At 44.0% G+C, this 24,222-nt stretch overlaps 1 protein-coding gene across 3 annotated transcripts in view; it reads left to right on the forward strand.

The window, feature by feature from the left end:
• hhip (hedgehog interacting protein) overlaps positions 1–24,222 on the forward strand; it is a 162,114-nt gene that overhangs the window by 11,345 nt on the left and 126,547 nt on the right. For all 3 annotated transcript variants that reach the window (XM_086011080.1, XM_086011072.1, XM_086011062.1), the window contains exons 3-4: positions 1,583–1,739; positions 6,825–7,026. In XM_086011080.1, the coding sequence (XP_085867206.1) occupies positions 1,583–1,739; positions 6,825–7,026 (359 nt within the window). The remainder of the gene's footprint in view (positions 1–1,582; positions 1,740–6,824; positions 7,027–24,222) is intronic.

The raw sequence follows: 24,222 nt of genomic DNA on the forward strand, positions 1-24,222 counted from the left end.
TTAAATTTTATGAATTTGTCATACTTTCTATGGGGTGTATAAATGATTTGTCATGTTATATCTCCTTCCATACGAATGCTGAGGAAACAACAATAATGCTATTTTAATTCTGTTTAGAGAGTGCTACGTAACTAGTAGTGAGTCATGTTATCACAATTCCTTTTTTAATTCTGACATGCCCCTGACCCTGTTACCGTTTCCTATTCGCTCCTTTTTCAGACTATGGATGAAATTTCCTTGGCACGCTCGCTCTTTGTGAGACCATCCTGGGGCCATGGGTGTAATGGGAGTTTGTTGACAAAAGAATATGGGAACTTCATAAAGAATTACTTTTATGTTTAAAGATTCAATGCATTTCACCACCAAATGAAATAACACTTTAAAGGCTTAAGTATATTAGGGGTCATGTATTAGCACAGGCACTGATGCACTGAAAAAGAAGAGAATTCTGTTCAAATGTGTAAAAATCCCTTGATTTTATTTTAGTTTGAAAAATAAAATAACTTGTTATACTGTAAGTGGTTATTTGTCCCGAAAAGTATTACCAGTTGCCCACTGCATATATCAAGATAATGCCAGTGAGAATTAATTTTTAAAGGTATAGGCCAGAATTTCCTCGTTGGGGGTGGGGGGCCTCTGAGGCGGATGGGAAACCCGGCCGAGCCTAATTTGAATGTGAGGCCTCGGTTTCCCACCTGCAGCCAGCCAGCTTGAGAGGATGGCTGGCTGCGGGCAGGTCGACCTCAGTTGCGAGGGGTCGGTCCGGGGGAGGGATTGCGGGAGGGGGGTCGGCAATTGGCGAGGGGGTGGGTGGAATCGGCAAGCGGGGGGGGGGGGGTGGTGGTTGCAGGATCGGCTGTGAATCAGGGAGGTTGGGGATCAGCAGGCGATTTGCGGGGGGAGGTTGGGGATCAGCAGGCAATGGGGGGCGGGGGGAGGATCGGAGATTGTGGTGAGGGGATCGGGGTGGGGGGGTTACGGAGAATCAGGGCCGGCCACCGGAGGATCGTGGCAGGCCTCATCATTGTCATGGGGGAGGGGTGGGGCAGAAGCCTAGGACTACGACCGGAGGCCTCGCGGGAGGGTCTTCGACCGCAGGGGGGCGGGTATGGTCGGGACCTTGGATCCAGGAGGTAGGTATAAACCTACTTACCTCCTGGATCTAGCAGTCCCTGCCTCAGTTTAACTGCCAGGTTTTGTGAATTGATTGAAACCCGTCCCCAGGCAGTTAAAATCAAAATGGATGGGGAAAAAGAGACATCCAGCCTCGTTACAATATTTAAATTGAGGTAACTTCCCCTGGGAGCGGGTTGGTCGCCCGCCCCCCATCCCGCCTCCAGCAAAACCAGAAGTGGACGGGATCAAGTCGGGAATCCCACTTTTAACACTTTAACTGCCCCCACGCTCCAAACCCACCTGTTTTTTATGGGAAAAATCCAGCCACAATCTTTCACAATAAAGCAATATACTGTTTCTTCTTTGGTTCTTTAATGAAGAAGCTTTGACTTTAGCTATTCTTGTTGCACGTGTGGGCATTTTAATAGTGTAAATGCCAATAATTTGTTTAACATCTGTTTTCCAGGACTATTCCAAACCACTTCAGATGAGTTCTGCAACCTTTATGCAGCAAAGGATAGTGGGATGTGCTTTCCAGACTCTCCCAGAAAACAAGTGCAAGGACCAGGTTCCAACTATTTAAACCAGATGGATGAATACCACAAAATGGAACAGATCAACAGGTTCAATAAGATAACTGCTGTTTGATTTAGAAAAACTGAATAGCCTTTGTAGTCATGACACTGAACCAGCTACATGTCATTTTACACTGCACTGTTGTGCTGCCAGATGGTTTGCTTTGATATAGAACTTTAACAAAACTTAAAACATTGTTGAAGTTTATTACCAGCATAAGTAATGTTCTCCCTGCAGTGAATACCTTTCTATTGCAGTTCCATATGTATGTGCATGCTACATTTACTGTTTTATGGCTGAACACTTTTTTTGTTTTTTTAAAAATTACTCTGAGGGCTGAATAATCTAATAGTTGGCCACTTTAACCGCAGGATCTCCAATTGTAGTTTTACAATTAAGTTTAATAGTGCAGTGTGTTGGTGGCAGGATGTGGTTTTCCCACCCACAGTTCCTCATACAGTCAGTTCCTATTGCTGGTTGTTGTTGAAGAAGATGCAAAATGAGGTCCAGATAATTACCCTCTGTAGGGAGAGGGAATACAGCTAGAACCAGGGAGAGGGGGAATACAGCTAGAACCAGGGAGAGGGGGAATGCGGCTAGAACCAGGGAGAGGGGGAATACAGCTAGAACCAGGGAGAGGGGGAATACGGCTAGAACCAGGGAGAGGGGGAATGCGGCTAGAACCAGGGAGAGGGGGAATGCGGCTAGAACCAGGGAGAGGGGGAATGCGGCTAGAACCAGGGAGAGGGGGAATGCGGCTAGAACCAGGGAGAGGGGGAATGCGGCTAGAACCAGGGAGAGGGGGAATGCGGCTAGAACCAGGGAGAGGGGGAATGCGGCTAGAACCAGGGAGAGGGGGAATGCGGCTAGAACCAGGGAGAGGGGGAATGCGGCTAGAACCAGGGAGAGGGGGAATGCGGCTAGAACCAGGGAGAGGGGGAATGCGGCTAGAACCAGGGAGAGGGGGAATGCGGCTAGAACCAGGGAGAGGGGGAATGCGGCTAGAACCAGGGAGAGGGGGAATGCGGCTAGAACCAGGGAGAGGGGGAATGCGGCTAGAACCAGGGAGAGGGGGAATGCGGCTAGAACCAGGGAGAGGGGGAATGCGGCTAGAACCAGGGAGAGGGGGAATGCGGCTAGAACCAGGGAGAGGGGGAATGCGGCTAGAACCAGGGAGAGGGGGAATGCGGCTAGAACCAGGGAGAGGGGGAATGCGGCTAGAACCAGGGAGAGGGGGAATGCGGCTGGAACCAGGGAGAGGGGGAATGCGGCTGGAACCAGGGAGAGGGGGAATGCGGCTGGAACCAGGGAGAGGGGGAATGCGGCTAGAACCAGGGAGAGGGGGAATGCGGCTAGAACCAGGGAGAGGGGGAATGCGGCTAGAACCAGGGAGAGGGGGAATGCGGCTAGAACCAGGGAGAGGGGGAATGCGGCTAGAACCAGGGAGAGGGGGAATGCGGCTAGAACCAGGGAGAGGGGGAATGCGGCTAGAACCAGGGAGAGGGGGAATGCGGCTAGAACCAGGGAGAGGGGGAATGCGGCTAGAACCAGGGAGAGGGGGAATGCGGCTAGAACCAGGGAGAGGGGGAATGCGGCTAGAACCAGGGAGAGGGGGAATGCGGCTAGAACCAGGGAGAGGGGGAATGCGGCTAGAACCAGGGAGAGGGGGAATGCGGCTAGAACCAGGGAGAGGGGGAATGCGGCTAGAACCAGGGAGAGGGGGAATTGAGCCCGGACTAGGGAGAGGGGGAATCAGGTTACCATGGAGAGAGGGAATTCAGATAGAACCAATTATGTGTCCCAGGAAGAACAAAAGAAAAAGGCAGATAATAAGCAAGTATTAAAAGTTGCATGGAAAGAAAATCATCATATCACATATAAGAGAATCAGTAGTTTTTTAACCCTTGCTACTATATGATTAAAGTAATACTATAATTGGAACTGTGGATCATTTATTGCTTAATTCACAGTACTGTATATTCTCTGAATGCCTTCTTTAAAAAAAAATCATACTGAAATTATATTGCAGCCCCATTACACTTAATCATGCAGTTCTGTATTCGGTATCTTTGAATTATCTCATCAGTGCTGTATTTGTTGTGGATCGATAGTGTAGTGAAACATGTGACACAAAAGCTACAATTCTGCTGGTGACCTGTTTCAAACATAACTCTTGTTTATTATGAGAGTTTTAAAAGGTTGCTACTTTGGGTAGTGTGGCACAATGCACTTGTACACCACTAATGGGTTGTGGCACAGAATGGTAGATTGATTGGTGGTCTTGGTGCTTATAATTCCCATGGATGAGTTCCCTAAGTCAGCTGGGGTAGTGAAAAAAGTTGAGAGAATGTGCAGAGGGAGCACAGAGCAGCACCGAAGCAAGACCAACTTTGCACAACAGTAACACAATAATACACCAGTACTAATAAATGCTGTGGTTAAGTTTGTTACTTAGCCTTTGTTATTCTTATGGTGCTGGGACTCAGCAGTGGAGTAATAAGGGACAAAAGTCTATATCAGGAATATAAATGTTAACAAAAGATTGATGCTTTGTACGAAAGTTCAGTTTTGGTTCAGTTCCTAATTAGACTGGATTGTGTCAGAACCCTTCATCTACCAGTGACTGTCTGTCTATATCCCCTTCTAGTCAAGGATTGATTTTATTTTTTGTTTTTTTATTAATTAATTAAAGTAACTTGTGGGGGGGGTCTATAAAGTTAAACACTGAAAAACATAAATTCTTATCCAAATTATGCTAACGTAGATGCAATTTTCTCATCACAGGGCGCAAATTTGATTTTGAGAATTCTCCTTATGGGTGGTCACAATCAACCACCACCAAGACGTGAATATGAATTGAGTGGTTAGAAATCAACAAGGGCAGGGACATAAGATACAAAATTTCAAATAATTATGGAAGGTTTTGACCAAATAGCCACCTTGGTTCTTCCAAGTTGATTTTTTTGCGGTTCTGAAACACAATATTTTATTACCAGTATAAATTAACAGCGTTCAACGTATGTTAAACTAAAACATAAAATGCTGGAAATACACGGCAAATTAGATCCCACCTGTAAACAAAAAAGGCAAACTAACGCAACGGGTGTAATCCGTTGTCACTGTACACCTATAACCTTAACCTGCCTTTTCTTTTTATAGATGTTGACATGTTTATTTTTAGCATTTTCTATTCTTGTTTCAGATTTCGAGCATTTGCAGGGTTTATTTTCTTTTTATTTAAACATACGTAAAATGTTTTTAATGGTCTGTCTGGTTCTTGAATTCTGAAATGATAGTCCTATTATTCTGCTTAAGTTTTCTATCACATTTGTAAGGAACACTGAAAGTATTCATTTAACTGGTATGGAATCTTAAAAATACTGACAGTGTTTGTAGGACAAAGTTTGGTGTCCGACTTCTTTAACATCCAATGGAGTGCCCGTCAGTTTTAATCGCATCTTTAAAATGTAAACCTGGTAAATCCATTTTGCAAACATGTAACTTAGACATAATACAATATCCAACATCATTAATTGAATAGTTAGAATATCATATTCTTGAAATTCCTTTACAACACTCATGCTGACGGCCTTCATGGCTTGTCAACCTTTCACACCTGTGAAAGATCGATACGAATATGTGATGTCCTCTGGGCCTCCGTTGCTATATTGCAGACCACTTCAGCATGGAATTTCTTATGAAATGACTTCTCGCTGAGATGACTGTCTGTCTGAAATGTGGCTTTGGTTTCTGCATTTGGTTTCCAATCCAATCCTGATGGTCCAAGGCCAAAATCTAATCCAAACTTTGGTTTTCCTCAATTGGTATAGCCCTCTGAAGCCTGAGATTGGATCATCTGAAACCTGAAGTTTTTGGCTTTAGTCATCAGAAACCAAATCCTGAAAACTCAACCCTACGTCTTACATTTTGTTTATACATAGTTCAATTAAAATTGTATGGGGAAAGTGTAATAAAAGTGATGCACATTCTATTAATAGTTACAGCAGTCTAATTGTTGTAAAAAGTGATGAATTTTTAAATTCACATGGTAAGGAATGTAATTACAAGAAAAGGAGTTATTTTTGCACCAATTGCCAAAAACAAACCACTCTTAAGTCAGGTGTACCATTGGTTAGACCTCAGAATAGCAACTCCTACTGAATCAGTGTGACGTTTCAATTTTCCATATCTGTAAGACTTAGGCATGTGTTATAACTACAATAACAGTGAGAATGAAAAACATTGAGCAACATTGCCTCACTCACACCAGCCTGATTATAGCAGTTCCACACAAATGGACATCAGTTCCACACAAATGGACATCCCTTGAAACTTGAAGTACCAAGTGAACGTATGCTGAGTACTTGTGCATGTGCAATGATGTTTCCTGCTTCAGAGGAAGTAACACATTGTCTACCAACCAGAGGAGCGGACTTACTCAAGCAAGTAGGCAGAGGATGGCTTCAGTACGTACCACAATGTTGTAACATGATTGGCGTTTGATTGTGGCCCATTGCACCAGATCCAGCTGCTGTGCTGGAATCAACACCACACTACTCCAGTGTCAAACCACCACCTTAGGTTGTTCTCATTATCTCAGTAGAAAGGTGCAGCTGCTACAGTTTGTGTGTTGGCACCTTTATATAATTTTGTACAGAATTTATACCATTATGGGCATAATTTCACTATAGAAACTATGGTGTAATAAGGGCATTAGTGCTAACCACTGTTAAATTATGGATAATTTTGTGGATGGAGTTGCATCAGAAATTTCAAGGATTCAAACTAGCTAAACTTATTCCACTTAGGAACCTTAACCCATAGAGAGGTGAGACTTTTGTCCAAACAGTCTGTCTTATTTCAAAACTGAATGTAGCTGTTATATATAAACAGAATAGAAATTAACACACACATTGAATTTTGAATGTACTGTATATTTAAAAAAGTACAGTATTGAAAAATATGTTTTACAGTCTATTGTTGAACTTTGAAAATTTGCTGAGTACTTGATATATTTTCTCTTTTGTAGTATTCTTGTGTTTTTTGAAGTAACTAAGAAAACCAAATTGTTTTCTGGATAAAATAAATCCAATCGTCATCAGGGATAATGAAATATTTTATTATTTGTTTAGAAAACATAAAAAAAATTGTTACTGCCTCCATGAAGTGTCCAGTGGACTTGGGCAGCCTACTGGACTAGTGCATTGTGGGGATGGATCGCAAAGACTCTTCATCTTGGAAAAGGAAGGTTTTGTAAAGATTTGCACTGCTGATGGAGAATTACTGAAGGAATCATTCCTCGACATTCACAAGCAAGTCCAGAGTGGAATAAAGGTTGGCATTTTCTCTAGAAATTGTGTTCATCCATGATTATTTATCCATTATTATAAGTTATATACAGAATCAAAAAATGGTCCTCACTAGAAAAATGTCAGACCTCATTGCCATTGTCCATGTCTGTGAACGGTAACTTGTCACTTTAACAACTCAATACAACTTTGCCAGATTTGGCCAAACTCTCTAAGTTTCTCCTCTTGTTAGATGCTGAGATACATTCAAAAATCGGAATAGGTCAAGGGTCCCCAATGCTCAACGAGTTTAACCAGTGAATAGCTGAGCCATACAGACCAAGTAGGTCCAACTCTCTTCCCCTGCAGAGTGTACCATTCGTGGTACAAAAACTACATTTGGTCTTTGCACTCTTGTAGTAGGGAGAGGAAATTAGGCTGTTGAATAATTCCTGTTGGAAGTGCGCTGTATAAATGTCAGGTTAGGACAGGGTTAGACTTAGCAGTGATGCTCCCCAAGGTAGAATGGCATGCTGTTTGTTCATTGTCAAGGTTCACAAGTGAATAGTAACTACTTATGTGTGTTCTGTTGTGATATGGGCCCTTAACAGCTTAAAAGTGCTTCGCCAGCTAACTTTTATGAGGTTATGAAATTCCTGTTTTTCTCCCTTTTTTTATTCTCCTGATTTTGCAGCGCCACTGAGGTCCTACAACAAACAATGCAGCTTAGCAACCTACATCAATATATCCTTTAAGTCAGCTTCTAAGAGGCTCACGTGATAATTTTCTCTCCCAGCTATGGGAAAGTGATAAGTAGAGTACTCAGTGATGCATTATTCGGAAGTCGGCACACAAGGGAAACTGAATCTGTGTCTTAGCATATTTGCATTGGTGCTGAAAGTGTGCTTTGCACCTTTTGCTTTACCAGAACATAGCAGTTAATTTCCCAGTGGAATAAGACATCTTCATGAAATAACAACAGAAAATGCTGGAAATACTCAGCAGGCCAGGCAGCATCCGTGGAGAGAGAAACAGAGCCAACATTTCAGGTCTGGGACCCTTCATCAGAACTGGAAAAAGCTGGAGATGTAACAGATATTAAGCAGGTGCAGAGACAGGGGGACGGGGGGGGGTGGGGTTAGGAGGGGAGGAAGATATAGAAAGAACATCCTGTACTTTTGTAAGAGGCAGGAAAGATAAAATGTTGCAAATGGGAATGGCAAAAATACTGCATGAAAAATGGGGGCAGGGATAATTATCTGAAATTGTTGAACTCAATGTTGAGTCCGGCAGGCTGCAAAGTGCCCAATCGAAAGATGAGGTGCTGTTCCTTGAGCTTACGTTGAGCTTCATTGGAACAATGCAATAGCCCGAGGACAGAGAGATCAGAGTCATAGAGTCATAGAGTTTTACAGCACAGAAAGAGGCCCTTCGGCCCATCGTGTCTAGAGTGGGAGTGAAGCAGTGAATTAAAGTGACAGGCGACCGGAAGCTCAGGGTCACCCATACGGACTGAACGGAGGTGTTCCGCAAAGCGGTCGCCCAATCTGCGTTTGGTCTCCCCAATGTAGAGAAGACCGCATCGTGAGCAGCGAATACAGTATATTAAATTGCAAGAAGTACAAGTAAATCGCTGTTTCACCTGGAAGGGGTGTTTGGGGCCCTGGACAGTGGGAAGGGAGGAGGTAAAAGGGCATGTGTTGCACCTCCTGCGCTTGCACGGGAAGGTGCCAGGTGAAGGAGCAGGGCTGTTGGGAGTGATTGAGGAGTGGGCCAGGGTGTCGCGGAGGGAGCGGTCCCTTCGGAATGCTGAAAGGGGAGGTGAGGGGAAGATGTGTTTGGTGGTGGGATCACGTTGGAGGTGGCGGAAATGGCGGAGGATGATCCGTTGAATGTGGAGGCTGGTGGGGTGAAAGGTGAGGACAAGGGGAACCCTATCCTGCTTCTGGGAGGGAGGGGCAGGGATGAGAGCAGAAGTGCGGGAAATAGAACGGACACGGTCAAGGGCCGTGTCAACCACGGTAGAGGGGAATCCTCGGTTGAGGAAAAAGGAAGACATGTCAGAAGCACTAGTATGGAAGATGGCATCGTCAGAACAGACGCGGCGGAGACGGAGAAACTGGGAGAAAGGAATAGAGTCCTTACAGGAAGCGGGGTGGGAGGAAGTGTAGTCCAGGTAGCTGTGGGAGTCGGTGGGCTTGTAGTGGATGTTTGTTGAAAGCCGATCGCCAGAAATGGAGACGGAGAAGTCAAGGAAGGGAAGGGAAGAGTCGGAGATGGACCATGTGAAGGTACTTCTTGCAGTTTAATATACTGTATTCGCTGCTCACGATGCGGTCTTCTCTACATTGGGGAGACCAAACGCAGATTGGGTGACCGCTTTGCGGAACACCTCCATTCAGTCCGTACGGGTGACCCTGAGCTTCCGGTCGCCTGTCACTTTAATTCACCGCTTCACTCCCACTCTGATCTCTCTGTCCTCGGGCTATTGCATTGTTCCAATGAAGCTCAACGTAAGCTCAAGGAACAGCACCTCCTCTTTCGATTGGGCACTTTGCAGCTTGCCGGACTCAACATTGAGTTCAACAATTTCAGATAATTATCCCTGCCCCCCATTTTTCATGCAGTATGATTTTTGCCATTCCCATTTGCAACATTTTATCTTTCCTGCCTCTTACAAAAGTACAGGATGTTCTTTCTATATCTTCCTCCCCTCCTAACGCCCCCCCCCCCCCCCTGTCTCTGTACCTGCTTAATATCTGTTACATCTCCAGCTTTTTCCAGTTCTGATGAAGGGTCCCAGACCTGAAACGTTAACTCTGTTTCTCTCTCCACGGATGCTGCCTGGCCTGCTGAGTATTTCCAGCATTTTCTGTTGTTATCTCAGATTTCCAGCATCCGCAGTATTTTGCAATTATAAGACATCTTCATGATTCATCATCCAAATTATCTACTGAGAAAAAATTAGGGTCGGAATTTTCTCGAAAGAACGGGTGGGTTGGAGGCATGGTGGGGGGGGTGCGGTGCAGTGAATGTTGCAACAATGTCACACCTGCATCCAACCTGCCAACTTTCACCTTTCACTCAGGCAGGACAAGGGGGGCTGCCAACTTGCTGCCAGGAGGCTGGTTAGCAATTTGAATATTATAATGAGGCCTGAAACCTCTACTTTAACCTGCTTTGCAGGTTTTAATGCAGGCAGCCGGGGCTCGGGATACCTGGCAGCTATAACAAGGCGGCCTCAGCCTCGGGGAGCAATCCTTGCGGGCCGGGAGGAACAGGAGGGCTTCCTCCCAGCCACCCCCAAATTCCCCCACCATCAGCAGGCCCCTCCCCAGGGTTGGGGATCGAACCCCCCTCCCACCGGGCTTGGAACAACACCCCCCCCCCACCCCACCCCGGAGATCGTGACTCAGCCCTGGAGTTGGGGATCGGACTCCCTCCCCTCCCCCCCCCAAAAAACTGGGATCGCCCCCGCCCCCCCTCCCCAAACCATCCTGGGCCCAGCGCCTACATGATCCTATGGTCTCCTGGTTCACATTCCCTGCATGATTAGAAGTCAGCCTGTCATTCAGACTGACTTCCGGGTGGGAAACCCGCCCTTTACATTGCCCGCACACTGGAGTTAAAATTCCGCAGCGTGCCGGGAAACCTGAACTTCTGGGTTTCCCGCTGTCTCCCTGGTGCCCCTGTACCGTGCACATGGGGAACAGGAAAATCCAGCCCTCGGTGTTTCTTCATAACAAGAGACGGAGAATGAAGGAGAGTCATCCTTTTCTTCGGCAATTTGAAGCAATTAGTTACAATGGAATATTAATGGAGTCTAAAAGCAGGTCATGTGATTGCCATGTTATCTTGTGAATGCTATGTGGAAAGATCTAAGAGCTGAGAAAATAACTTAATTTTTTTTTAATTCAGCATACAAATCTAAAATCACTTCCGGATGCTCAATGAGCAAAGGAATCACCAGGTGTAGCAATAAGCCTTGCAATCCAGAAGATTCAACTCTTGGTCTGTGCTGTGGTAGATGATCTCGATGTGGCAGCAGTTGGTTGTTATAGTTGCCCTCAGTGCTCCTAGGCTAGGATGGGGAAAAATTAGCCACGGCTCTGACTCCAATTGCTATCCAGTGACCTCTTCTGGAAAGCGTGTGTGGCTGTCGGGTGAAGGCAGGATGCACATGATCAATTGTAAAGAACACCATGGTTAGATAGTCTGCTAACACTCGCTCTCTAGCCACTTGTTTGAGGTACCTAAAAGCTACCACAGCACAAGTTTAAAAAAAAAAAAAATTAAATTAAATTACAAATTCTTCCATAGAACGATAAAAGCTTACAGCACAGAAGGAGGCCATTTGGCTTGTCACGTCTGTGTCAGTTCTTAAACTAATCCTACTGCCCTTTTCTCTCCCTATAGCATTGTATCTTCAGCTACTTCACATATTTACCCAATTTTCCCTTAAAAGGCCTAATGGTTTCTGCCTCCATCACACCCGTAGCAAAGCATTCCACGTTACTATTATGTCCGTGAATGATTGAGACACGGACAGCAGGAGTTGAACAAAACAAGTCTTTACTGAATGAAGTCAATCGGGAAACTGAAACTACAGAGGCTCACTAGCGCCTTTTATACAGGGATGGTCACTGCCGGTACTGCAGTCTGAGACCAGTTATTCTCTTAAAGGTACATACACAACAATTCCTCCCCTTTTAGATAAACAGTACATAACATTCATTTAACAACTAAATGATAACTAATTACAATCACAATTATGGTTGCTAGATACATTGGTTAAGTTTAAGCAATTATAAGTTCAGTCTTTGAGGAGGCTTCCTGATTCTGTCTGGATAACGCCTCTTTGGGGTATCAGGTTCTTCTGGCAAGGTTGAGTCGGGATTAATGTCGTTGTTTGGTTCATCTTCCAATATCACCGATTCTGCGGTAGCTACAATTGGTACGTCGATTTCATTGCCAGGTGTATCAGATCATGGTGTGGAGTTGACGTTTTCCAGTGACTCTAGAATCTGGTCAGCATGGCGTCTTACAATGCTCTCTCCAACGTCCACGGTATACATGAGAGGTCCTTGCCGTGTACAAATCGTTCCTGGCTGCCATTTCTCAGTGCGGTAGTCCCGGGCCAAAACTGGTTGACCTATCTGAAAACTCCTGGTCGGCCTTTCATTCATATTCTGAAACTGCCTGTTCTCCACATCTCTTCGGACGTTTGGCTTAACCAAATCCAAGTGGCATCGTAGTCTTCGATTGAAGAACATCATGGCTGGAGTTTGGTTGGTAACCACATGTGTCGCATTCCGGTAGGCAAACAAGAAGTTTGTGTTGTAGGGGTATATCTTCATTACACATTGCCTTGATAGCCTTCTTGAATGTTTGAACAAACCTCTCGGCCAATCCATTAGTGGCTGGATGATATGGGGCAGATGTGTAATGCTTAACACCATTGTTCTTTAAGAACCTCCAGAACTCTTCAGACACAAACTGTGGTCCATTGTCAGAGCAAATCTGTTCAGGCAGCCCATTCCTGGCGAATATGGTTCGTAAAACTGTGATAGTTTTTTCCGTGGTGGTTGAGGACATTTTTATTACCTCTGGCCACTTTGAATGTGCATCCACCACAATTAAAAACATCGAGTCCATGAAGGGGGACCAGCAAAATCAATGTGCACCCTTTGCCATGGAGATGAGGGCCACTCCCATGGATGTAGAGGAGCTTGTGGTGGGGCGTTTTGGACCTTCTGGCATCCTGCACAGCTCTTGGTCATCTCTTCGATTTCTCTATCGATTCCCGGCCACCACACAAACGCTCTGGCTAAGTTCTTCATTTTTACCCCACCCAGATGACCCTCATGAAGCTCATTGAGCACTCTATCCGTCAACTTAGGTGGAATTACTACTCTGGATCCACACACCAAGGTTCCTCTGCACACTGACAGCTGTTCTCTTCTCGGCGAGAATGCTGGCAGCAGTGGTTCGCCATGTGCTGGCCATCCCTTCACCGTTAAATCATAGACCCGTGATAGTGTCGGGTCATTCCGTGTTTCCTTTTCTATGTTTGCATTCGTCACAGGGAGACATTCGACTATGGTCGAGTGGAATAACTCCATTGGATCCACTGTAAGGTCTTCTTCCACCGTCGGCAATGGTAGGCGTGACAATCCATCAGCATTCCCATGCTGTTTAGTTCCTTTGTACTCGATGTCATATTGGTGTGCCCCTAGGAAAAGGGACCACCGCTGCAGCCGTTGCGCTGTCATTATCGGTACGCCCTTCTGAGGGTTGAAAATGGAGACAAGAGGTTGATGATCGGTTAGTAGAGTAAATTTTTGACCGTGCAGGTAGTGATTGAACTTCTTCACCCCCCACACTAGGCTGAGGGCCTCTCTGTCAATCTGGGCGTAGTTACGCTCGGCAGAAGTTAACGAGCGTGACGCAAAAGCTATCGGCCTCTCTAAACCATCAAGGAATTTATGTGACAGTACCGCCCCAATGCCATAGGGAGACGCATCACACGCCAGTCTGATCGGCAGTGCTGGGTTGTAGTGAGCCAATACTTCTCTTGAAGTGATTAAGTCCTTACTCTTCTGAAAGGCCCGCTTACAGTCATTGCTCCATTTCCATGCTACTCCCGTTCGTAGCAGGGCGTTCAGTGGGTGCAGAATTGTCGACAAATTCAGCAAAAACTTATGGTAGTAATTCACCAATCCGAGGAATGACCTCAGTTGCGACACATTTTCAGGCGCTGGGGCCTTAACAACCGCTTCAATTTTGTCAGGGGACTTATGTAACCCCTCTTCATCAATCACGTGGCCACAATACGATATCTTTCTTAAAAACTCGCACTTGGGGCGGTTGGCTCGTAGCCCATGTTCCCGTAGTCTAGTGAGCACCTGTTCTAGGCTGTTAAGGTGTTCGCTGTCATCTTCACCTGTAATAAGGATGTCGTCCAAGTAACATTGAGTCCCCGGAATCCCTTGCAGGACTTGTTCCATCGCTCTTTGCCATATCGCTGGAGCCGATGCTACTCCTAATACCAATCGATGATACTGGTAAAGATCTTTGTGAGTGTTTATCGTGAGATACTTCCAAGAGGATTCTTCAACCTCCATCTGCAAATATGCTTGTGCTAGGTCAATTTTCGTAAAACGCTTCCCTCCAGATAGTGAGGCGAAGATGTCTTCTATCCTTGGAAGAGGATATTGTACTGTGTGAAGGACTGGGTTCACCGTCACCTTGAAGTCCCCACAGATGCGAACCTTCCTTGGCTCCTCAGACTTATTGCTTAACGTTTTCTTCATGACAGGAACGATGGGTGTCGCCCACTCGCTCCAGTCGACCTTAGACAACACGCCTGCCTTCTCCAGATTCTCCAGCTCTGCCTCGACGGCTGGGCGAATTGCATATGGTACCGGTCTTGCTTTGAAAAACTTGGGAATTGCATTCTCTTCTATTTTTATCGAGGCGGTTACACCTTTAAGAGTGCCCAGTTCTTGTTGAAATACCTCTTTGGCGTTAGCTAAGATTGTTGACAATCGTCCAGGAGTGACGTCTTCATCTTTTTTACCATCCACCGTCATTGCATGAATGGAGTGCCAATCTACGTTTATCTTCCTGATCCATTCACGTCCCAATAACGGTGGTCCACCATTTGGCAGTATGTAGAGATACAATTTCCGTATTTTCTTGCCGTTGTATTCGACAGGCACCCTTATTTTTCCTCTGGGGCATACCTTTTGCCCCGTATACGTCGTCAAGACGATGGATGTCTCTCAAGGGTATGTGTGAGAATAGCCGCTCGTAGTCTCGTCGATTCATGACGGTTAGCACTGATCCTGTATCCAATTCCATTTTAACTTGGGACCCTGCTATCGTGAGGGTGACCCAAATGGTTTGGTGATCCTCTTTTGCGATTATATTGTGAAGTTTGAGACAGCTTAGTCTCTTGTTCCCGGATTCACTATCGCTCATCTGGTCTTCGGAACTACTGTCCGTCATCTTTTGTACTTTCTTGTACGGTTCCTTAGTAGCCTTTTTGTTGTCGCTGGTCTTCTTCCCAGACCTGCAAACTCGTGCAAAGTGTCCCATCTTTCCGCATTGCCTGCATATTTTGTCCTTGGACCAGCAGCCCTTCTGGTCATGGTTAGTTCTGCCGCAGTGATAACATTTTGCAAATCCCCGTGTCATTGCGTGGGTGCCGTATTCCTGTGGCTTTTGTTGTATTTCCGCAGCTCCCCTGGCTGCTGCTTCATACACTACTGCCATGCTGAAAGCCTTATCTAGCGTCAGCTCTTTCTCTGCGAGTAACTTCTTCTGTGTTCCTTCACTCAGGAGTCCACAGACAAATTTGTCCCGTAGGGTATCTGCGAGTCCTGCTCCGAACTGGCAGTGCTTTGATAGCTTGCGTAGTTCCGTAAGGTACTCGGCATTGCTCTCATCTTTATGCTGAGTTCTCCTGTGGAATTTAAATCTTTCTGTTATCAGCAGCGGTGCAGGGTTTAGGTGTTCCTGTAGGACAGCAACAATTTCGTTAAAACTCTTCGCCTTCGGTTTGGCTGGAGTAATCAGGTCCCGCAATAGGCCGTACGTTCTAGCGCCCATTAAGTTTAGCAATACCGATGCCTTTTTCTCATCGGCTATTTCGTTTGCCTCGCAATATACCTCGACTCTTTCCACATACGTGGTCCAGTCCTCTATTGTATTATCAAAGGCAGTGATACAGCCAGTCTTCGGCATCTTGAAAATCTAAAATGGCGCCTCCCGCGCTTTGCCTTCTTCCCCGCTGATTAAGATGGCGCCTCCCGCGCTTTGCCTTCTTCCCCGCTGTTGCTAGCGCTGCTTTCCGCGGTTTCCGTTGCAACCTGCAGCTCCTCGCGGTTTCCTGCGCGTTTAATTATTATTTTTTTTTTATTATTTTCCCGTCGTGGAACAACCCTGTGGGACTCTTGCCTCCCTCTTCTCGGGTCTATACGCAGCCCGGCTTCGTAGCACCGGCCGCGCCCTGTGTGCTCCACCCTCTCTCTCTCCTCTTCCCGACAACGCTGCTCGGCCCCGTTGCAAGCCACCCGCTCGAGTTCGCGACCGCCGCAGCCCAGGAAGGATCAGTGTACTACCTGCCACCAGCCCGATTAGCTGAAGCACCGTCGACAGGAACCAGGCCCTGCTTTCGACAGCTTCTCCAGCAATCTTCAACTCCGCTAACACAGGGGCGGATGCCCACGGTCGACGCCCGTTTCTACTGCTTCTTTCTTCCTTCTGGCCTCGACCTCTGCTCACTTCGCTGCAGGAATGGATCCCAGGAGGTGGTGCAGACTGTAGGTAAGTTCGTATCTGCTCGTCACCAGTATTATGTCCGTGAATGATTGAGACACGGACAGCAGGAGTTGAACAAAACAAGTCTTTACTGAATGAAGTCAATCGGGAAACTGAAACTACAGAGGCTCACTAGCGCCTTTTATACAGGGGTGGTCACTGCCGGTACTGCAGTCTGAGACCAGTTATTCTCTTAAAGGTACATACACAACAGTTACAACATTCTGTATATATAATTAAATTACTCCTAACCCCTCTCTTCACTCCCTTAGTGATAATTTTAAATTGATGACTCCCATGTCGCTGATTATGAAATAGCCTTTTCTAAGTCACTATCAAAACTTTTCATAATTTAAAAACCTCTGTTAAATGTCATCAGCCTTCTCTGCTGCAGTGGAAATATTCTTAGTCCTTGAAGATTCTTCTCACAATTTCCCATCTCTGGCATCATCCTGGTGAGTCTAAGCTGTGTGGTCGCTATGGTTTTAATGTCCTTTCTATAATGGGATGCCAAAAACTGCACACAGTATTCCTAACCATGGTCTAACCAATATTTTGTACAACATTTTCATTGCTTCATTATTCTTGTACGCTGTGCCCCTAGTTATAAAAGCCAGAATTCTATTGGCCTTATTTATGCTTTATCTGCTTGCCCTTGCACTTTCAGGGGAATATATATTTGAACCCCGAGGTGACTCTGATAATGCATACCCTTCAGCATCTTTCCATGAAGTGTATGCTCCCATTTTTTTTTTGTGTTCCCTATACCCAAGTCCAAATTATCTATATATACCAAGAACAAAAGTGGACCCAGCACTGACCCCTGAGTGTACACCATTTCCAGTCCAGCAACAGCCATTTACCCTAACTCTTTATTTACTGGCTATTAACTAGCTTTCTTTCCAAACTGCTGCATTTCTTCTTACTAAATTTGTCAAAAATGACTTGCCTTTAACAAATACATGCTGACTGTCCTTGATTAACTGATTAATTTCTAAATATTATTTGTATCACGAATTATGGATTCTAAGAGTTTATCCACAACTGGTGTATTAAATGTTCTATAGTTCCTTTGTCTTAAATTATTGACTATTTTAAATCTGTCTGAATATTTTCACACATCTATAGGAATTGATCGTCACGTAATAATTTTCAAATACTTCCTCTTTTAGCTAAATTTCATAAATGCTCTTGCCTCATCAGTTGCTGGATTCCTTTTGAAAATGTTAGCACACATTTCTGCGTCTCCCTTTGACACGTCTGAGTGCTTTTACACTACAGTTTTGCTGTTGGTGCCATATTCCAGCACCAAAACTGATACCAACGGTGCAGTATAAAACTGACCAAAGTATATCTGAGATTTGCACCATTAGCAAGATCACCTGGAAGAGTTGATCTTGCAGTGGTAACAATACATATCAGCTGCTGTATAAAGGCAGCTGTTGTGAGCCTACCAATACAGGTAAGTTTTGATGGTTGAAAAAAACAAACTGCTGGCTGGCTGCACGCATTTTAATGGTTGAAAGGAGTTGACAGGATAGTCCCCTTTTTTCAATTAGTAAAACTGCCACCAGTTAGAGAGCAACACTCCTTTCATGCATTATGTATGTACGGAGCTCTACCTTTCCCAACTCTATAGCAATGTGAATGGGTTGGATAAACATGACTCACTACTCAAATTGATGTTGCAAATTATGTCACTTCTTCACCCTTGTAGTAGGAAAGAGACATCTGAGCACTGATTTGTAGCTCAATAATTTAAAATCATTTGAACTCTTTGCCAGCTTTGACAAGTCATTTCCCTGCCCCATGGTGTTCCATTTGTAGCAGAAATGTTGAGCATATTAAGTCATTGTAACAGACTCTACATCTGTAAACATTCTGTACTTGAACACTTCTATATTGCCTCAATCACTTAAAAAAAACAATTTGTTAGCTTTTCATCAAATTTGACGAAGCCCTTTCTCTCTTGGGCTTCTATTTCTTTTCTGTTAGATGAAGTGGAAACTATTTTTAGTCAGAAAATAAAACCAAAATACTGCGGATGCTGAAATCTGAAATAGAAACAGAAAATGCTAAAAATACTCAGCAGGTCAGGCTGCATTTGTGTAGCTAGAAACAGTTAATGGCTCTGAATTCGCAGTCAGTGGCATAGCTAATGAGTACGCTGCCAACATTCCGAATGAAATCTGCACTTGCCTCGTGTGAACCCCCCTTCAAAAAGTTGCTTTCAATCGCAGCAGAGTTGTGCACAGTGCAGTGACTCACGGATCCCAGGGGTGCAGTATTGTGCATATACGAACCTGGGACCATGTGGAGCAGTGCTCCTTTCACTTAGAATCATAGAAATTTTCTGTGGATCACTTCCTGACTCTTAGCCATATGGATCACTTCCCGACTCTTAGCCAATCAGGAAACAGAGGAGATTGCTGATTTGCCCACAACTCATTAAAAATAATTTAGCAGCCAGAAGTGCTATTATTATGTTAATAAATTACGATCATATGTGTATTAAATTGTGTATTTAATACACCAACCAAGATCATAATACACAAATCTATAATTACAGTCTTACAGACTTATCGAATTTGTTTCTCCTCTATTAGATTAACTAACTTTTGAATAATTTAAGTAATCTAAAATCAAGAGTTTAAGTGTCTGATGACATGAGTAAATCATGAAAGTGAATTAAATCCTATCTAAATAGAAGTTGGGAATTAATCCGAAACTACAAAGGCTTTTGGGCAGCAAAGACCGTGACATAAAAAGGCCCAGTTTTCAAACTCAAACAATTGAAAGTTTTGTTCAAAGTTTGTATCCACTCAGACACGAACCAGTGCCTCATTGTTATGGGCTGTAGCATAAACAAACACAATTTTCTCATTTCCGCCCCCCCCCCTTACGCTGTGCAACAGGCTCCTATGCTTGTTTGCACAAGACGTAAATATTTTCAGGGTAATTAATGCCTAACAAGTGGGCACTTAGCCCAACGTTTCACCAGCACATTGATTTGAATGGGTAGGTGAAACGTGCAGTGAAGCCGATGTGCAGTTGGAACTTAACAAATCACAAGTTTGGGATTTAGCGCATGTGCAAGCGCATACAGAAATCCCGAATTTGCAGTCAATTTCAAAGGCAGAGAGTACGCCGTCATACCGATCACGAATTCGGGGCCAACATTTCAGGTCGATGAACTTTCGTCATAAAGCCTAACTAATGACTACCGCAAGTTAAGGACTTAATTCAGTTTTACCCAAATCTATGAGTGACTTTGTCTTGTCAGACAGTGATTTTTATTTCTTAAAAAAGTTGGCGTGTTTGGAACTTTTTTGTACATGATTAATAGTTTAACAATGCACTAAACTTAAGCCATGCCAAAAAAGTGAATACCAGGCTTTATTCCAAACCATACCAGAGAGGTATTTTGTACAAAAGCACTAAGGTAAATGAATGCTAAAGTGGTGGTGGGGGGTGGAGTTGAAAACTCATCTATTTACTTCACAATGATGTCTGATCCATTGTTCCCTCTAATTTGTTTTTTTATCTGCGCGGGCCCTTTAGATTTGCTGTGCGGTTGCTGCCCATGCACAGTATCTCTTCCAGCAACAACGTTGGTGAGCAGCCTGCGTGAGACCTTAGAGGGACCATTGGTCTGATCCCATTTTCCTGGCATGATATTTGAACTAATTTTCATATTTGTAGTTTACATTGCAGTAAGTTTTCTTTTGTGACATTGTAGCGTGCGGCAAAAATATTATTTTCTAACATGGAGACTGGCATAGTTTGCACCCCACAATGATGGAGCACTGTACAATTCCATCAAGCAATTGAAGTACATGCACAAGATTAACAATCAATTGGTAGAACACCTGGCTGAATCATCAAAGTGCAAAAGAAGGAAACAAATGGAGAAGATCAGGAAAGAAATGATTACAGTGCAGTTTCTAGTAGAGAAAATTATTAAAAACAGGAATAAAGATTATTTAGGACATGCACACAATTTCCAAGGTAGTTGTGTTCTCTCTGGGAAGGGCAGAAATGGTTCCAAAAATATGTATCAAATAGAATGATGCTGACTGCAGAGTGAAATAAAATGATATCAAAAAAAGGGCAGTAGCTGCCGGTAATATTTTATAAAAACTGGTTGAAACTACTTGATGGGTCCAGACAGCCCACTTCTGGCCACTACCTAACAGAAAATGGCAAGTTATGTTTTCATTCAAGAGAAAGTGAAAATACGGGAGAGGACAGATATCTGACATTACTGAAGGCAAGGCCGAAATAACAAAGCTTGTCCTTATGCAGTTCTTCATTCCCAGCTCCTACCACACTGTCCCTCTCAACTCATATTTTTTCTACCCAATTTTTAAAATCCATCCTTGGCCAAATGTAGAAAATGTTTCTGAAATGGGTCTTCATACTGGGTAGGGATGTGGGACAACCTGATCGGGAAGGGGATCAACCAGGTCGGAACGTTTGTGGGGTGGGGGGGTTGGTGGTGGTGAGGTAGAGGGGGCAAGCGGGAGGGGAGGAAGTGGTGACTGGCAGAGGCCTGCTTTCTTTAAATGTGGGGTTGGGAGGAGCACTCTTCCACATTCAGGTAAGTATATTTTAAACACTTTCCTTGTTGGTTGTGGTCTGCAGCGGGCCCTTTAAGGACCGTCTGTAAGGCTGCATGTAGACCTGGTTTTCTTGAGTGCAGCTGGTGCCTCAGGGCAAACCAATCTTGCAGTGGGGGCCTCAAACAGACGTTAGGCACTTTACAAATAAGGAGCCTATCATCTGTTTCAAGTCAGGCACTGCATGCCAACTTTTTTGGCCTTCATCAATATGGCGGGTGACACACTGCCATATTGGAGGCTCAGGAGCCTGTTTAGCGCCCAGAAAATGGGCACCACACCTGGATTTCTAGGCCTTTGTCTCAGTTCAATGTTGTCATTTTTTTTGTTTTCAACTTTGCTAAAACACACCCTTTTTTAACAGAGTGTTAGTGCGGTAAATGGTTTCCTAAGTGTGCACTATAAAGCAGAGAAATTTGGACAGGACTTCTTTAATTAAGGAAATTGGGTGCAGACAGATCAGAAATCTGACTAACTGAACCATCCCAGAGAAAAGGGTTTTGGCTTGCCTTTACAGGGTGGAGACAGGAAAAACATGCTTACTGATTTCACAAGCCCAGACTGGAGTAGAGGCACCTTCCCCCAAGGCCTGACAAAAAAAAACTTACCACCCATGCTTAAACACTGCTGCCAATCTAGCCTTTGGAATGTGACCCTGGTAAGAATCCTATATAATGAGAGTTTGGGCAGTCACTATCCAGATCGTAGTGGGCATAAGTCTCTAATTCGGTACTGATGGACAATCTCACTTGGACATGCCACAGAATGGCTGTTGGAGGAATTGGTAAAAATGTCACACTGGAGTAGTGTGGAGAGCTCTTCTGAGGCTAGGCCGAGGCATATTTCCCCTGCGTCCTCTTTCTCCCTAACTTGTCTAAAGCAAGCTCTAGCTCTTTCCCCAGCAAAGAGCTTACAACAAAGCCCATTTGAGAAACAAGTACATGATCGACCAGACATTTGGCTTCTCGAACAATAGCACACAATTATAGAAAGTATACTAGAGTCATGGAAAAATACAATGTAGATTCGCTAGGATAATCCAGGGATGAATGGATATAATTTTTTTTTTTTTTTTTTTTTTTAAAACAGCTCTATTCTCTAAGATTAAGGGGGATCTAATAGAAGTTTCACAAATTATGAAAAGGGTAAATAGTAAAATAATATTTCCACTTGGCGAATCAATAACCATTAATGTCCTGCTTGACCCTGTGTTGAGCTTCAAATCCCAATTCTAGTCCATAAGCAAGACTGCTTATCTCCATTTCTGAAACCCCTCCCACACAATTATTGCCTCCAGGTTTGACTTTTTGAACATCCCTAGATGTGGAAGTTTCATCCTACTTAAAGTCCAACTCATTCAAAACTCTGCCGCTCACATCCTATCTTGCACAAATCCCCACTCATCCTTCACCTTCATTCTCGCCAACTTCCATTGGCTGTCTGTCCCCAGCACATTAACTTAAAAACCCATGTCCTCATTTATAAATACCTCCCTCACCTCATTCCATTCTACAGCTGTGCAACCTTCTCATAAAGCTTAGCTTGTATCTTCTGTTCTTTCAAATCTGGACTATTGTACTTTCTCCCCCACCGTCTTCCCCTCGTCGCCATCAGTGCCTGAGCTTTCAGCCATCATGCATTCTAGAATTCTGCTAATAAACCCCTGCCCCTTGCCAGAACTCTCCCCACCATCAAAAGCCTTCTCAAAATCTACCTCTTAGACCACTTCTTCAGTCAAGCCCCCTGATCTTTTCCCTATTCCTCATTGGTGTCTGAACCACCCTTTTGGAAAGCGGCTTGGAATATTTCACTTTATTAAAGGTGGCATAAGTGTAAGTTGTCATTCACAGTCAGAATTATTAGGATATGGAATGCTTTTGGCTATTGAAATCAAATCCATCATGACATTTTAAGAAGGAATTAGATTAATATCTTTCTTTGGGATTTGAGTAAATGGGATCAGTACAGGCAGCATGCCACAAGTGGCCTCCTTCTGTAATGAGAATGCTATGATTATAATCCCTACTGAGTATCTGAGCTATACATTTCCTGTTCACTATTTTTGCAAAAAAAAGACACACATAAACAGTGGTGCAATACTGGTAGAAAATAGTGAAAGACTATTCATCTCTGTTTAGTACTGCTCTGAGGATTGCTCCTATTCAAAATGGGATTCAGGTAAATTAGCCTTTTAAAAAAAAATCAAACATGAATAGCAAATGCAGAGTTTAGAAATAAGTGCATTTTTCAGCTACAATTTAAAAAGTAAAATATATTTTAGCTTAAATTTAATAGGTTTCTATAGAAACATTGGATACATTACAGAACTATTTTAACATAAATACAGAATTTCAAAAAGGACGTGAGTGGTTTTTTTTCCAAGCATAGAAATCCCCCCAGCTTTCAACTGGCTTTAATTAGTGCTGAATTATAGGCAATTTTGTGTTTTGAGCTTGCCCCTACTGGGAACTGTGTTCAGACATGTTACTTAAAGACCTTGTCGTCAACAGATTTGAGAGGGAGACTTTTATCCCACTTGGTCTAGCTTTAAGCCCAGTTCCCAGAGGTGAAAGGGCTGGTGTTAACCTATTGCACCTCCACAGGAATGGCAATTGATAGATAAGCACAGTTCCTAACCTGTAGGAACTGTGCAACGATTTCTGCATCATATCTCAAAATATTTGGGGGTTAGAATGTACCATTTTATTTACTGTAGATCTGTGGTTTTCAATTGTTTGTGTGTGAGGATGTCGCTGCAAATATTGACACACTCCTAGGGACCTGAATTCTAGCATTCAAAAGGCAGTTTCAATTACCCAAAGGAAAACCAAGTACTGTTGTTGCAGAAAACATTATTATTAGGATATTATTTCTATTAATGTATACTAACGTGTCAACAAATTTAAACAATATGCAAAATAGACAGGCTAAAATCCAATGGCTATAAAATAATCGTATGACACTAATACTCATTGTGAATCCTTCGGAATCCTTTACAGGGCTAGTTTGAAAACCAATGCTATAGTTAGATTTTCATGTATCCATGCATTTTTCCTACTTTGTGCGGATCAATTTTAACTCCCCCTGCCTGATGGAAACCAAGCAGGCAGGATGGTTAAAATGGAGCGGGAAGCTCACCCAATCCTTTCATGCCTGCATCGGGTTGACTGCAATTTTAAATTGCAGGCAGCAAGTACTCCCACCCCAAGCCAGTGGGGCCCTCTTTAAATGTGTAGATCGGGCTCCAGTGACATGTTCGGGGCTTAACGACTGAGCAGCCGCTTCCCACCGAATTCTCA

Source organism: Somniosus microcephalus, chromosome 2, assembly GCF_052327205.1.
Source record: "Somniosus microcephalus isolate GS21.2 chromosome 2, FLI_Smic_1.0, whole genome shotgun sequence".
NCBI classification, from domain to species: Eukaryota; Metazoa; Chordata; class Chondrichthyes; order Squaliformes; family Somniosidae; genus Somniosus; species Somniosus microcephalus.